Source organism: Lolium rigidum, chromosome 7 (genome assembly GCF_022539505.1).
Source record: "Lolium rigidum isolate FL_2022 chromosome 7, APGP_CSIRO_Lrig_0.1, whole genome shotgun sequence".
NCBI classification, from domain to species: Eukaryota; Viridiplantae; Streptophyta; class Magnoliopsida; order Poales; family Poaceae; genus Lolium; species Lolium rigidum.
Genome location: NC_061514.1, coordinates 8,174,350 through 8,191,338, shown reverse-complemented (window position 1 = coordinate 8,191,338; position 16,989 = coordinate 8,174,350). Strand labels below are relative to the sequence as shown.

Here is a 16,989-nt window from a genome sequence, read left to right as displayed (position 1 = left end):
TGTCCTCAGGACACGTTTTTGGTTTCAATTTTGCAGCATGGCGCCAACTCCCGCTCTTGAGAGTAGCACGTAGGTATGCATAGACAATTTTTTTTGTTCTTTCAACAGCCATGCATAGACTACCTCTGTACTAACAGATGCAATACGTGTAGCGCTGCTCCCTCCAAAATTAGTCGTATTTTGCAGCATCGCTCGACACGAGTCGCAACCGTACGAACGCACGAGCGGCACGTAACGTGCAATTAAGGATCACAAGGAAAGCACGTATGGCCATCTGCACGTATCGCTGCGCCGGGTCAGAAGCGGGCCACTACCGCTGATTGCTCGAAACTTCGGAAGGACAGCCCATGACGGCTCCATCCTCCAATTTTTTTTGTTTTCAACGCGAACCCACCAAGTGTGTTCGATTTTATTTTAGAGACATAACGGAAAGGCGTGCAAAACATAAAAGAAAACTGCCGCCTACTGCTAGCGTCCAGGAGGAACAGGCTCAAACGAATTCTGGATCAAAAGAAGATGGCTAGAGGTTTCCAAGAGCAAATTAAGTAGAAGAACAACCCCTGATTAACCAAGACGGAAGACTGTGTCCAAAGATAGGAGCGACTATCAAACATCAACAGCTGAAGGGAGCTTCCATCCTCAACTGTCATCAACCGCCACCACGTCGGCGATTCTGATCATCATCAGTGCTAGAATTAGGTGCATCGTCACGAATTAAGTTGGATCCTGAAGAGTTCGCCCCCCGAGCAGCAAGAGCCATAGCCACCAAATTGTCAGCGCCCATTCAAAGCATATCTTGATCTGCAAAGTTAAACCAGCTTAATATTTCATAAACACAACAGAGTAACCGATTAGTTCAATGGGGGGTTTGATCAGTTTTCCATCAAAGCAGGTTTTGTTGCGTAGTTTCCAAATTGCCTAGCAGATTGCCGCAATGCCTGCAATCTGGATGTTGCGCCTTGCAGGAAGGAAGCGAGGAAATCACCAAAAAAAACTAAGAAAAAAAAGGCAGGTCTGTTAACAGCACCAATGGATCTAGCAACACATCTCCAAACATATTTTGCTGCTGCACATGTAAAGAAAAGATGATGAATGTTCTCCTCATCACAGGCATTTTTTATTCCCCTCCCAATTTCTTCTCTTCATGTTGTCTTTAGTGGCTATGGCATTGTGCCAAATTAACCACAACTAGATCTTGATTTTCCTCTGGAATCTTAGTATCAGGAAGAGAATTCTAATTTATATCCGAGGCAGGTTGAACCCTAATGCATCTACGGTGATAGAGAAAGGCGTATCTTCCCTTAGCCCTCTAGGACACCAGCAAAAGTCAACACATGAAAGTTATACAATTTGTTATTTCTTATTTTCGTTCCTACTAATTAATGGTAATTAGTTAAATTTTAGTAATATGTTGCCATATGGTACAGAAAAAATAGCATTTTCTTGTTTTAAAAACAATCATCTCTTAGCTAAGTGTGTTGAAAAAGAAAAATCAAAAAGCGGGTGGGTGCGTGGAGCGCACCTGCTCCACCACACTTTTCCCCAACATGGTTACATGGGCATCATCTTCTTGTACCATGATACTTACAAACTGATCATATTTCCTACTTCTACGATGCACCTTCATCTTCGGTCCCAGATGCCGCTCGCTCCCCTTTCTCAAGTCCGGCCATGGTGTCGTACAATGGCTTGTTCATTGTCTCCGGGAGGTAGAACACCAGCAGTCCACCAATGATCCCCGACACGCCGAACACCCCGAAAGGCACCCGCTCCCCGAGCACCACCACCATGGGTGCCAATATGGCCCCAATCTGCGACGCCTGCGACGTGCACCCCAGCACCGCATTCCGTACCTCCGTCGGGAACAGCTCAGATGCGTACACAATCAGCAGATTGTATGTCCCCGCCATTCCGAAGATCCCGACCACCCCGCATGCCATCCTCAACACACTGCATATATTGACAAGAAGTTGCACGCTGTTAAAGAAAATACATCAATTTGCTGTCAAATCTTGTGACTCTATATATAAAACAAAAGAAAGCAAGGTTTAGTTACCTCATTGCACCTTCGCCGGCAATGAGACTGGCGACGGTGCAGGAGACGCCACTGAGAAGCATCGTGCCGATGGCAAGCGGCTTCCGGCCATAGCGGCGGAGGAGCAGCGCGGTTAGCAGGTACGCGGGCATCTCGGCGAGCGAGTTCACTACCACGCTGATGTAAATGTTGGTCTTCAAGTTGACCACGTTTAGGCTCAACCCGAAGTACACTACCGCGCAAAGCAAGTAGATGAACACCAAGAGCACGAGCCTGGCCCGCGTCGTCCGTGACATGAACGCGTCTAGGACCGTGCCTGAAGATGCCGACACCTCGACCTTCCTTCCGGCATTGTCTTCTGTGTCGTCGTCCTCGTCGTCAATCTTGAGCCCGACGTCATCCGGTATACGCCTGCCGTTAGCGGCCGCAATGGCACGGAGGATGCGCATGGCGTCGTCAGGTCGCCGGCGCACGAGGTACCAGCGCGGCGACTCAGACAAGGACGGCAGGACGGCAAGCGCGAAGACCAGGGACGGGAGGGAGGTGGCGACGTAGAGGAGGCGCCAGGAAGACTGGAAAAACGCTGCGACGCCAGCGACGGCCGCCATGCCGGCGGAGTAAAAGTAGTAGGTGGACATGCCGGCGGCGCCGCGGCGGGAGGGCCCTATTGGTTCCGTCGCGAGGACGAACGAGCTTATGCCGACGCTGCCGGTGCTGAAGCCAGTGAGGAGGCGCAGAGATGCGTATGCCCAGTAGTTTGGCGAGAGCGCAGTGAGGAGGCCGAAGACGGCGTTGAGGAAGCAGACCACCTGGAGGGCCCCCTTCCGGCCCAGGAACGAGTCCGACAGGTGCCCGAACACGCCAGCGCCTGTCAAAAACAACACGATCAATGAGCGTCACAAATCTAAGAAAAATAACATCTTGTGAGTAGGGTTGGACATAAAAACAAAGCTCAAAGCTCGGCGAGTTAAATGAGTGCTCGTTTACTCAATTTGTTTGAGCTCGTCTCGTTTTCTTAACGAGCCGAGCTGAGTAGCAATTTTTGCTAGTTATGGTTAACGAGCTAAATAATCGAGCCAACCATGATTGTGAGCTACTCGTTAAGATCGGCAACAAGTTAGGGTTACACCACAGTATTATGTCCTTAGGCTCCTGGCCCATTTAAAATGAGGCAAACATGCAACAACCAAGCCCGTGAAGGAAGACCAATGGAGTGCCCAACGATTCTAATGAAGTAGCCACTCCGTCTATTCCTCATTTAGTGATTTGTGGTGGCGCCCTAGGGCTCTGCTAACCGTGCCCTGCTTGGCTACTCGTCCGTTGCTCGCCTGGCCAGACCCCTCGCTCTGCCCGCGTCGGTGTGGTGCCCCCTGGTCGTTGGCGCAATAGATTAACGGAAGAAACCTATGTCCAAGTCAAAGACAATTTCTTGTTTTGGCCTGCCGGCTTCCTTTGCATTGTCTAATCCTAATGCTAGGTAGCTGGTAGGTTGATTAGCTGCGTGTGCATGTCTATCTTACGGTCTTGATCTGAATACTAAGGGGTAGATGTGCATGGTCTATATGCATGCGCCTGTCTATTTCTTAACATGCCGCTAGCGAGCGCTCGCAAACACATAACGCGCCGAGCTAAAAAATGATTTCAGCTTATTATTCTTAATGAGCTTAACGATCCGATGCTTAATGATATTTTTTTCGAAATGGGGTACTCCCCGGCCTCTGCATCGGTTGATGCACACAGCCTTTTATTTAAACAGAAATATTCAAAGTTTACAATTTAAGGATCAACGAGGGTCACCGATGCTTAACGAGCCAAATCTTAACGATTATTTTAAAGGCGCTCTCTTGTATCGTTTGGCCAGGGCCGGCCCTGAGGGGGGGCAGGCAGGGCGGCCGCCCCAGGCCCTCGGAACCAAGAGGCCCCAAAGTCCCAGCTATGCATATACAGGGGCGGAGGAAATCTTGCGGCATAAAGCCATTAGAGCAGGCAGAGGATTCCTCTTGTATCGTTGAGGCAGATCAGGAGTTCAGGACGAACCGTTATCCAGGAGTAGTTATCTGCCACTTCTAGTGGGCTTGGACTTGGGCCTTTTTTTGCCTTTACTTAGCTCGGTCGTATTCCTTTGGCTGGAATGGGCTTTTCCCCTTGAATTACCTACATATGGCTGGTACTAAAAAAAACGGTACAAATGGCTTAATTGAGGTGTAGGTAATAGGATGGAAGAAACCGATCCTATAAATGCAAGTATGCAACAACGACACATTTTATCCGCTAAAAAAGAAAAAAAACAACCCATCTTTTTAGAAAGCAACATTGACTCCTTTTATTCGCTAAAAAATGAAAAGTCGACTCATTTTTTAAAAATTGAGCCTTGATTTCTCTAATAGTTAGAAAAAATGGAATTGCAAGATTATGGCAAGCTACAAATCTGATTCTTCGTTTATTAGATGTGATGCCTTGTATTTTTTGGCTGATATGTCCCAAGATAGGGAGACGACCAATCGTCTGCCCTTTATCCAACATGCACGGGTCACCTTGTGCCGTCATGAATTTCCTCATTGATGATACCACTCGCAGCATCAAATGGTCTTGATATTTAAAATTTATGTGAATAAATAAATACAATAGTTGATTGAGTTCCATAGATGATTTTTTTGACGATTTACACTCATATCTACTATCTACTATTTGATATACATATGATTTTGAATGCACCTTAAATAATTATTTCTAATATAATTATTATATACTACAAATATTAATTATTAAGGGGCCTGATTTTTATCTTCGCCCCAGGCCCCAAAAATCTCAGGACCGGCCCTGCGTTTGGCCCATGTAGTCTTGTAACGTTGGCCTTGTTTAATCCACAGCCGGTTGAAGCTGGACTATGTCTTAAACCTTCTGTCCAGAATATAAATTGTTTTTTGATAATCAGAATAACTCATCATATCTTGTCATTCTTGTGCAGGTCCCAGCCCACGGTATCCGGATGAGCTCGACGATTGTCCAGTTGCAGATGATCTGATCCGACTGACAGCCTAGCAAATTGGCATAGCTCGAATGGCTACATAGAAATGCTGCGCAGGTCAATCTTCTACACATACATCCACGCCGTCTTCCACGAATTGCTTCTCAGAAACTCTGAAGATAGAAACAATTATATGCCGCATGCTACACAACCCTTATCAACATGACATATGAAAAGGCATCAAGAACATAGTGTAGGTCAGGGGACACCCCCAACCCTAGCCGCCCGCATCCCCAACCCTCCTCCCGCCGCCGCCGCCGGGGCAAAGACCTCGGGCCGTGGCGACGGCGGGGGCCTTCCCTCATGACACGTCGGGGACGGCGGCCATGCACTTCCTCACGCGCGGCGGCGGTCTGACGAGGATGGAGGGGCGACGGCGGCCCTCCCGCCTCCCGCATGGATGGACGGAGACGGTGGCCAGAGCCTGTGCTGCGGCCTCCCCGACTCCCATCGGCGGCACGCCTGTGGTGGCTGGTGGTGGCGGACATCGCCATTCCCTCCGCCTCTCGCCAGTGAGGGGCGATGATCATGGGCTTCTCCCGCGGTACGAGGTCTCCCGGGGTAGCAGCCTTGGGTTTGACGGTGGAGGCGGCCTTCTTCTTCGCCGGAGGAGGTCGGCTGGTTGCTGGGGTGGCGGATCACGAGATCCCTCTACCCCGAAGATGAAGATCTAGTCGACGACGAGCTAGCGGCGAAGGCGCCACCGGTGAATACCGAGCCTTGACTTCGTTCTTGGCGGATGATGGCGGCGGCTATTGGCGTCGTTCCCCTGCGAAGGCATCATCTTTGCTGGCCTCTCCGTTTGCTCCCGCCGAGTTGGGGACTCACGGCTGTCGGTGAAAACAGTGTCAAGATTGGTGGGCGATGGTAGCGTTACGCGTCGCTTCCTTCTTGAAGGCATCGTCGTCGCAGTCCGCGGGAACTCACTCGTGCTGCTCCGGGGGAAACCCTAGATCCAGTCAGGATCGGACGATGGCGGCGCTTCCTGCGTCGTGCTACCTCTTGGGGCATCGTTTTTGGAGCAGCGGCTGGATGGAGGTGGTTTTTGGTGGAGTGGTGTTCATCTACCACGTTGTCGTCGATGATTCTCAGCGGCGTGGAGCTGCGGGGTATCGAAGACGAGCGAGGATTGCTGGACGCGGGCAGGATGGTGGAGCTGTTTGGTGTTATGGTGACATCGACGACATGCCTGGCACGGTCAATACGTTGATCTCGCTTGGAGTTGGGTTCGAGATAGATGGCGGTTGCGAACACTGCGACGTGTGCAATAGCACGCCCTCAGGGTTTTGCTTTTTGGATGATGTGTGCTGGTGTACCATCAGGAAGTATGGCCTTGTTCTTGGTCCCCCCTTCATCGTAGGTATAGCGAGTTGTCGCTAGGAAGGAGGCTTCGATATTGATCTTTGTATTCTCCATGTAAGGCATTGCGGATAATTTAATAAAGAGAAAACTGTGTGCATCCTTTGAATGCAGAGGCTGGGACTATGCTCCTTGATCGAAAAAAATAAGAAGATAACGTAAAAAACCTAGATTATCTTGTCTAACCAAACATGAATTTAAGGAACACTGGATGACAGTGACCAGCGCAAAAGATTCAGAGCACCGTGCTTAATTATGATCACCTTCCTGGGGTAGTTAATACTACTCGTGTCCTCAACTAATCGTTTTGCGAGCCTGTGTGATGTCAGGCATGTCATTTCAGCGTCGCTGTACTGATGCAACAACCTCAGAAATACAAGTTGAAACTGAATTAGTCTCTGCTGTCCAGAGAGAATCTCGAATCAAGACCAGACATATGCACTGAATCTGTCTGGGGGATTCTTAAATCGTCGAAAAGATCCCAAGTGTATCTGTTTTCCACTAGCGGACAAACAGCATGAAAATTAAGTAGCAGAATGCTGACACCTACATAGAGTATGAGAGTGATCCAAGCGAGGTTTCTCCTTACTCCGAGTGATGATGTTCAGATAAGATCAATGAAATTGACAGCTAGCTTTCCATTGGGCATTGTGAACTTCTTTAGTTTATATAATTTATTAATGAATTATAATACAATGCTAACACATCGATTGTAGAACGCACAAGAACCCGGGAACGTGCATGCGTGCGAACGAAGCTTTGACTTGAAATACCCAACACTAGTATAAAATGGGTCTTCTGTCCGAAGCTTTAGTTCCGGTTGCGTTTGGGTCCGGGACTAATGTTTGTATTAGTTCCGGTTTCAACGTCTAGGACGTTGCACGGGTACAGCTAGGTTTAATTCCGGTTTAAACGGACCTTTAGTCCTAGTTGGTATTCACATCCGGGACTAAAGGTTTGCGGCAAGATGCGGTCTGTGCGAGCCCGTTTAATCCCACAATCGGGACTAAAAGTCTATCTTTAGTTTGGGTTGTAGATACCAACTGGAATTGAAGACTTTCTGCGTTTTTTTTTTGGCTCTACACACTCTCACGTGGATCACTTTTTTAGCTTTGTAAAATAGAAAAGAAAATAATAGAAATTTTACAATTAAAAATCCTTTCAGATGTAGATAGATTAGGTGATCTAGTTATTATGAAAAATAACAAACATGAATTTTGATTTATTTGAAAAAAACAATATTTTCGTTAAAATGGCTATAACTTTTGTATACTAACTCAAAAAAATGTTTAATATATTAACATGTATCTAGGCGAAAAGTTCCATTCGATTTCATGTAATTTTTTTAGATTACGAAAAAACTGATTTTAGGTTATGCTAAAAAAATATACATATAAAATAATTTATTATTGTTATTTATTTATTTAGGATTATTATTACTTAATTATTTTTGTTTATTAAAATAATTATTTAGAATTCAAACAATAAAAAAGTGTGACATCGTATCCAAGAGGTTAATAGGATTGATATGATACTAATATCAATAAGGTATGCAGATGTACTTGAAACTTTGTTCAGAAGAAACTCAAAAGTTAAGCGTGTTTGAGTTGGAGTAGTTTGAGGATGGGTGACCGATCGTGAAGAACCACGAGTAATTAAAAAAAGAATGGAAAATACAAAACAAAGATCCTCCAGCGCTCGATCGCAGCAACTGCGACTAAAGGTCCTCGACCGCGGCCATGTGAAGGCCTTTAGTCCCGGATTGTGGATAACCAGGACTAAAAAATGAGTCTTTAGTTCCGATTTCGTAGTTCCGATTAGATGACAAGGAGTAGATCCCGTTTCGAACCGAGACTAGAGGCTTTTTTCTACTAATTAATGCTTGGTAGTCAAGAAGAAAAAAATTAAGCAGAAGCATAAGGTGCAGCCTACTACTGCTCTAACTGGATACTAGTAGTAATACGACCACATTCTGTCGCAATGTCTATCCAGAGTTGTAGACTAGAGCCTCCGCACGTCAGCACGTCAGCATCCAGAGTTCATTACCACCGTCAATTTTCCATGTGCTCCGCCCGATAGCCACGTGTATCAAGAACTACGCCGGGCCGGTGAGAGACGTTAAGATAAACTAGGAAGAACTTGGACGAACGATCGAATCCTCTAACTACGGAGTATATATGACAACTTCAGGTTGCCACGCCGGGACCTCCGTCATCTTGCCAACCAACGCGTACGTGCTTCCGGACCAAATACTAGCTAGGTAGTACGAGCATCTTTGGGAGAATCAACCGATCGACGGGAGCAAAGTGACGTACCGATCATGCAGCCGGCGAAGAAGACAGCCTGGGCGAGGCCGACCTTGTACCGCTCGCCGCAGACAAGCCCCCACTCGGCCACCGTCGACGAACCGCTCCCCTGCGCCCACACCCACCCGGCAGAGGCGCCGGCGCACCGGTCGCCGCACCGCCCGTCCCCGATGGAGCAGCCCATGTCTGGCTCGCGGTCCGCGAAGATTATCACCATGGTGTGCAGCGCCTGCAGCGCCCACGCAGCCGAGACCAGCACGAAGTGCCGCAGCTGCCACCGCCCGAACTCGCCCGCGTGCTGCGCCAGCGCGTCGTCGATGCTCAGGCGCCGGCTCGCCACTCCTCCACCGCCACCATAGCTACCGCCTGTGAGGAGCGCCTCGGTGGACATGGCATCCGGCCGGCCGCGGGCAGCACGCACGACACAGGGCGCGTGCGCTTGTGGCACGGATAGCGGGCGCGTCTTGCACTCTTCTCTGTGCGTACGGGAAAATGCACTTAATCGCGTGCTAGTTGTAGGCGGAGCCAAGCGTCCTAGTCACTTTTAAACAGAATTGACGGCCCTTGGTCCAGCTTTATAAATAGGGTGTAGGTAAGGAGAGTGAATAAAATGAGGGCGCGCAGCTCATGCCTCCCAGAGTGTGTTCGATCTTTGATGCCTCCGTCACTCTCGGCATGCCGCCCATGCGCGTGGTCGACATCGGCGGCGGGTTCATGGCCGGCACGGGTTCGACGAGGCGGCCGCGGTCATCAGCGAGGCACCGCGTCGGCCGACAGGCGAGCATCGCTGCAGTGGGGAATTTCTCGTAGGGACCTGTCTCTCTGCAGTTTCCATGTGCTACTAGCATTAATTACGGGTCCCCACCTGAAGTATTCCCCTTTGTATTGACAGTTTTGTATAAAATTGGCTTGTTTCTCTGCTGGTCCCGCAAACAGCACAGACCAATAGGAGGCCGATTTCAGGCGGGAGCAAATACCGCCCGGTTCAACAACGAGTTTCCCGTGTAGTGGCTAGAGCTCAGCCTACTGAGAATTAAGTTAGAGCTCAGTAGGCTGACGTCACATGCCACAGTTTAATCGGTAACAAAAATTGATCGATTGATGCTGTTGTTTAATCGGTAAGCTGAGACGTACATGTTTTTTAACGTGGCCTGCTAGACGGAGTTGGGCTGGCCTTACTTGATCGGGCCATTATCCATTTCTTTCTCTTATTTGTTGCTCTGTATAGTTCACATTTCTTGGTAGTTTTTTTTTTTCGAAACACAGTACGTTTAAAGATGCTCATACATACGTGCACACACTCACCCCTATGAACGCACAGACGCACACCCTACCCCTATGTGCATCTCCAAGAGACCGCGTTAAAGAACTGATTCGGCGGGTCTTGAGATTGACGAAGTCACCACAGGCGCCTTGCTGTCGACGGGAACGTCGCCTCCCACTGAAAAATATTCCGTCTTTATGAGACATCAAAGTGTCAAATCTGGAATTTGAACTCTGATGAGCTGGGGGTGCCACTGCCCTCCTAACCATCCAACCACATGTTGGTTCTCACTTTTAAGTTAAACAAAATAACTCAGTTGCAAATCTACTTGCAACTGAAAAAATATTTCAGTTGCACTCTCATTTGCAACTGAAAAAACTTAGTTACAACCTCGCTTGCAACTGAAAAATATCTCAGTTGCAACCACACTTGCAACAGAAGAAAACTTTCAGTTTCAACCACACTTGGAACTGAAAAAAAATCTCAGTTGCAACCACACTTGCAACTGAAAAAAAAAATCTCAGTTGCAACTACACATGGAAAAAAAAATCTCCGCTCCAGCCACACTTGCAACTATAAAGAAATTCAATCATAACTCGAGTTTTATCTGCAAAAATCCTCAGTTACAACTACACTTGCAACTCTACAACAACCAAACCGATAGGCTTTATGGTTCGAGGTTTACTGATCCGACCCCAGGTTTGCTTGTTTGGTATTAAAAATATACAAAATTAGACAAAAAGTACGTCTCTATCTTTTGCATGAAGCAATCCATGTTGAGTTGGTTGCCGGCCGTTGGCCACTATACCATTTCGCATCCATGTGTAGGGAGCCAGGGATCAAATCGCGGCCGCGGCTAAACGTTTTTGTAACGTCTAAAAATTGCACGAATCTCTCCAGGATTTAATGGTTATAGATTTTACTGAGCACTAGGTTAATTCTCAGTTTACTGAGAATTAGCAAATCCGTTATAAATAAAGCGACAACGAAACAAGATCCGATACAACTAACACATCCCATCAAGTCTAGAAGACACCTGACACACACTCGCCGACTGGTCCCCCTGGATCCTAGGAGACGAACACAATTACAGTAGCCACACGATCAAAGTATGAGAGTACAAACCCTGAAGCAGGGTGAATAAAAATAGATAGATAGATAGATGGCAAGTAGAAGCTTAGGCCCTAGCTCTCGCATGCAGCCTCCTTACCTCGCGAAGCACCTCGTCCATAAGCGCCCGGTCCCTCGGTCTGACCAACACCCTCCAGCACTGCATGTGTAGTGACATTTGAAAGATAACATTAGTGGGGTGTCCAATCAATTTTCTTTCAATAGTAAGCTTGTTACGTATATTACATAAGGCCCAGCATTGAGCCGCAAACGTAAACCACACGATCCTATAAAGGGGGCCCGCTAAACCTTGTGTGAGCGTGATGAAATTGCCAGCCCCTGCTGGGTTCCAAACCGTACCCAGGAGCTCCCTAGCTCCTTCCCACATGAATCTTGCCAAGTGGCAGGCAAAGAAAATGTGGTTGCAGTCCTCTGGCTCCCCGCAGAGGCTGCAAAGACCGTTGGAGGGGCCTCGACGTCTTGCCACCTGGTTGCTAGATGGAAGTCTGCTCCGGATAAGTTGCCAGAGAAAAACTTTGATCCTAGGTGGCACTAGGGTCCGCCACACCTCCTTGAAGTGAGTGACTATCGCTCCCTGCGTCAGACCAAAATACACCTACTTGGTGGAGAAAATGCCGGATGGTTCTAGCGACCATGACACTTCATCCGGCAAGTCGGAAGGGGGGTGCGTCAAGAACCTCGCGGCAGAAGTTGTCCCACTCAACCAACTCCGCTAGGTTAAATTGTCTCCTGAAGTGCAAACACCACTCACCCGGCCTTCTCTCTAGAACTCTAGCCGCGTGCACCGTGACAAAAGGTTGGTCGCAGTAGCTAAAGATCCGCGGGAAACGTGCCATCAAGGGTCCCGACCCTGTCCACCAGTCAAGGCAAAAATAGGTTCGCAACCCATTATGGAATTTGTGTTTAGCCCCTAGTTTGAAATGCCATTTAATTTTCTGTAAGGCATTCCAGAATTGGGAGCCCTTGGTGGGGACATCACAAGAATATAGGTCCCTACCTTGTAGATACTCCACATTGAGGATGTCCGCCCATAGACCTCCCTCTGCCTGAGGTGATTTCACCAATGCAAAGTGCTTTTGTGCCTGGGAGGCTTATTACATATAATGTTCTTGTGGCATATGAATGTATTCACTCTATAAAAAGGAAGAGGACCGGAAATAATGGAGCTTGTGCAATGAAATTGGATATGCACAAAGGTTATGATCGGGTTGAATGGATTTTCTTGGAAAATATGATGAGGAAACTTGGCTTTTCGGAAAAATGGATTGCTATCATGATGTCTTATCTGAGGTTTGTCAGATACCAAGTAAGGTTTAACTCTGAGGAAACGGATATGTTTTCCCCTACGAGGGTCCTCCGTCAAGGGGATCCCTTTTCTCCATATTTGATCCTTATTTGTGCGGAAGGATTATCTAGTCTATTATTGCATGAAGAATAAGTTGGTGGCATTGATGGGTTAAGAGTGTGCATAATGCACCGTCAGTCTCTCATTTACTTTTTGCTGATGATTCTCTTATTCTCATGAAGGCGGATATGAATAATGCAACTTCCTTGCAACTTGTTCAGGATACCTACTGTGCAAATTCGGGTCAGTTGGTGAGTCTGGCGAAATCTAGTATCTTTTTCTCTCTGAACACCCATGTCTTGGTAACGTCAGATATTTGTGCGATTCTTCATATTGACACCGAAGCCCTATCTGACAAGTATCTTGGACTTCCAACAATTATTGGGGAAGATAAAAGTGACTGCTTTCTTCATTTTGTGGAAAGGATAATTCAGAGGATAAATGGATGGAAAGAATTTTTTTATCTATAGGCGGCAAGGAGATCCTCCTGAAGGCAGTAGCTCAAGCAATCCCTGTTTACCCGATGTCAGTGTTCCAAATTCCTATTGGAGTGTGCAAAAAAATAACAGATGCTATAGCTCAATTCTTGTGGGGTGATGATGAAAGTAGTAGAAAGATGCATTGGCTGGCGTGGTGGAAATTATGCTATCCAAAAAATTAGGGGGTATGGGATTTAGGGATTTTCATTCTTTTAATCTGGCCATGTTAGCTAAACAAGTTTGGAGGTTATTAAACGAGACAAATTCTCTATGTGCCCAAGTTTTGAAATCAAAGTACTATCCTGATGGTGATATTTTAAAGGCAGAGCCTAAGTCAGGTTCTTCTTTTACATGGCAGAGCATTATAGCTGGGATGACTACCTTTAAAAGGGGTTATATTTAGAGGGTTGGTGACGGAGAGTAGATAAATATTTATACTGACCCATGGATTCCTTCTAGTCCTGACAGGAAAATAATGACCCCGAGAGGTGACAGTATTTATACAAAGGTGGTTGATCTCATTATCACAAACATCGGTACATGGAATGAAGAGAGACTGAAAGAACTTTTAAATATAGTGGATGTAAATCGTATTCTGGAAATACCTCCAATCAAGGTTTTGAGGACTTCATTGCCTGGAATTTCACCAAACATGGACAGTATGCAGTCCGGTCTGGATACCATCTCCAGCGGAGACACCAATTTGGTCCCAGGGCATCTCAGTTATCTCTCCCAGGTTCATCAGTTAATAACCCAATTTGGAAAATTATTTGGAAGCTCAAGGTACCTAGTAAAGTTAAAATCTTCGTCTGGCGATCACTGCATGGAATATTGCCACTCAAATCAATCTTGGCAAATCGGCATATTGGAACGAATGGTGGATGCCCTATCTATAATCAAGCTGCAAAAGATGAATTGCATCGTGTCTTTAAATGTCCCACTGCTCGATCTCTTTGATGTTCCCTAGGTATATCCCAAATCATGGAAGAAGCGCTAGAGGAAGATCGTTCAGGTTCTGCAGTCCTTGAATTTTTGTTCAGGAGACAAGATACCTCTATGCCTGGAATTGATCTAGGAATGAAGTAAGTTATTGCTGTTGGAAGTTGGTATCTTTGGTGGATCCGTCGACAACGTACACATGATGAACAAGTTCCACCAATATTCAAGTGTAAATTCTCTATCCTCTCTATTGCTGCAAATGTTGCAAAGGCCCAGAGCAAGCCAACCATTCAGAGGGTTCGATGGTCTAGACTGCCACCGAGGATTACTAAGGTAAATGTTGATGGTTCTTTTCATTCAGATTCTCATACAGGTTTGATAGGTGCCATTCTTAGAGATTACGAAGGAAGTTTATTGCGGCATCATCGGTCTACTTGCCTAACATTGCATCGGCGGCGGCTGAGGCGTTGGCCATGAAGGAGGGTCTTGATCTTGCAAATAGATTGGGGTGCAATAACATCCAAATAGAGTCTGATTCTTTAGAGACAATGGTGGCGTGTACATGAGAAGCTACTTGGTGGGGACAGTCGTTGGCTATCTTTGCGGATTGTGTTGATATCGCCACACTTATTGGAGGTGTTCAGTTCTAATATTGACCAAGGGAATCAAATGAGGCAGCTCATGATTTAGCCAGGGCTTGTTTTACTAGCAAAGTCTCTTGTAATTGGATCGATGAACCCCTTGAATTTTATTCTTGGTAGGCTTTTAAACGATGTAACTATACGTTGATTGAAGCGACAAGTTTCAGACGCACTCTTTTCCTTACCTAAGGGGACTGCAAGGTTTTTAATGAGGCGGCTTGCTGGCTTAATATATATGGTGTTTTAATAAAAAAACATCGGGCCACATTGGGTCATTCCATATATTGCTACAAATTTCCCTATATTGACTCTACTTTCTCAATCCGCACGTCTTCATCTTCATGGGCATCCAAACCTTCAGGTATGTGAGCTTTAAACACCTTAGATACCTATACATGATATGCCCATTAGGCATATCCATGTCAATGAAGGACATATCTAAATTCAAAATAAAACCAGATGTAGCCAATTGAAATTGAATGCCTAGACAGATAAAGAATCTGCAACAGAAGACCTGACCATCCTGAAATAATGGGATAAGTAAGCGAGCGGGCAGCAGTGAAACTTTCATATAGCATTTGTTGTTCGGTCATGAAACCAGATCCTTCCAAGTGGAAGATCAAATAGATAGTAGAAATCCTCTTTGCTCTTAACCCTTCCCCGCCTGAGGAGCAAAAGGCAACACAAGGAGGCAAGAAAAATGCAAACCCCAGATTTCTGCAATGTAAGAACATAACGCCATCATCTTGTCAAACTCAGGGGGGATAAAACTCAGGGAGGATAAAACTCTGAGAATTTTCACACAAGCCTTTCGTCAGTGCATTGCTGGTACACTCGACATGGAAACACACTGCAAAACTTGAAAGTTAAAACAGCGGTTGTAGATCGCTCATCGCAGATAGATAGCATGGATTCAGGGCCTGAAGATACGCTTCAGATCTTCGTGGCCAGAGAAGTCGATGCTTTTGAGGGCCTTCTCCCGTGCCTCGTCGCTGCACGCTTCGACCTTGGCTCTGGGTGCGAGGAAGTCACCGTCCACCTCGACGTAGCCCTTCTTGTCGTACTGGCTGCGGACCAATGCGTGGAACTTGCATAACTCCTCTTCAGCCGCGATCTACTCGCGTGGCCCGTAGCTGTCCAAGTCCTCCTCGAGCCACAGGTCGCGGTTCAGGCGTCTGATACGTCCCCGACGTATCCATAATTTCTGTCGTTCCATGCTTGTTTTATGACAATACTTACATGTTTTGCTTGCACTTTATGATGTTTTTATGCGTTTTCCGGAACTAACCTATTAACGAGATGCCACAGTGCCAGTTCCTGTTTTCTGCTGTTTTTGGTTCCAGAAAGGCTGTTCGGGCAATATTCTCGGAATTGGACGAAATCAACGCCAAAGATCTTATTTTTCCCGGAAGCATCCAGAACACCGAAGAAGAGTCGGAGGAGAGCCAGGGGGCCACCAGGAGGGTGGGCCGCGCGGGCTAGCCCCAGGCCGCGCCCCCCTATGAGGAGGCCACCCTGTCGGCCCTCCTGCGCCGCCTCTTCGCCTATTTAACCCCTTTCGACCTAAAAACACCGTACCACTTGATGAAACTCCAGAAAGACTCCAGGGGCGCCGCCACCATCGCGAAACTCCAATTCGGGGGACAGAAGTCTCTGTCCCGGCACCCTGCCGGGACGGGGAAGTGCCCCCGGAAGCCATCTCCATCGACGCCACCGCCTCCATCATGCTCCGTGAGTAGTTCCCCCATGGACTACGGGTTCTAGCTGTAGCTAGTTGGTATTCTCTCCCCCATGTACTTCAATACAATGATCTCATGAGCTGCCTTACATGATTGAGATTCATCTGATGTAATCGGTGTTGTGTTTGTCGGGATCCGATGGATTGTTACATTACGATTGTCTATCTACAAAGTTTATGAAGTTATTGTTGCTGCAATCTTGTTATGCTTAATGCTTGTCACTAGGGCCCGAGTGGCATGATCTTAGATTTGAGCTCTATAATTATTGCTTAGATTGTATCTACAAGTTGTATGCACATGTCACTCGTCCGGAACCCAAGGCCCCGAAGTGACGAAATCGGGACAACCGGAGGGGATGGCGGTGATGTGAGGGACACATGTTTTCACGGAGTGTTAATGCTTTGCTCCGGTGCTCTATTAAAAGGAGTACCTTAATATCCGAGTAGTTTCCCTTGAGGCCCGGCTGCCACCGGCTGGTAGGACAATAGATGTTGTGCAAGTTTCTCATTGCGAGCACGTACGACTAAATATGGAAAACATGCCTACATGATTAATGAATTGATGTTCTTTCTTAATGCCTTATCAATCCTATCAATTGCCCAACTGTAATTTGTTCACCCAACGCTTGTTATTGGAGAGTTACCACTAGTGTAGATAGCTGGGAACCCCGGTCCATCTCGCATCATTATATACTCGTTCTACATGTCAACTATTTTCTGGTAC

The 16,989-nt window shown here is 46.9% G+C and overlaps 1 protein-coding gene across 1 annotated transcript; it reads right to left on the bottom strand.

The window, feature by feature from the left end:
- Window positions 1-1,610: 1,610 nt before the first annotated feature.
- On the bottom strand, window positions 1,611-9,119 carry LOC124669545 (organic cation/carnitine transporter 4-like). Its single transcript, XM_047206148.1, has 3 exons — window positions 8,738-9,119; window positions 2,057-2,903; window positions 1,611-1,950 (listed from the first exon to the last, which is right to left on the bottom strand). The coding sequence occupies exons 1-3, from the start codon at window positions 9,117-9,119 to the stop codon at window positions 1,611-1,613; spliced, it is 1,569 nt and encodes a 522-aa protein (XP_047062104.1).
- Window positions 9,120-16,989: the final 7,870 nt, after the last annotated feature.

Excerpts from the sequence above, each read along its gene's own strand:
- LOC124669545 (XM_047206148.1), bottom strand. The coding sequence starts at position 9,119 with ATGTCCACCGAGGCGCTCCTCACAGGCGGTAGCTATGGTGGCGGTGGA. Across the intron at positions 2,904-8,737 it reads CTTCGCCGGCTGCATGATCG|GCGCTGGCGTGTTCGGGCAC; the intron begins GTACGTCACTTT and ends TGTTTTTGACAG. Across the intron at positions 1,951-2,056 it reads GCCGGCGAAGGTGCAATGAG|TGTGTTGAGGATGGCATGCG; the intron begins GTAACTAAACCT and ends CAATATATGCAG.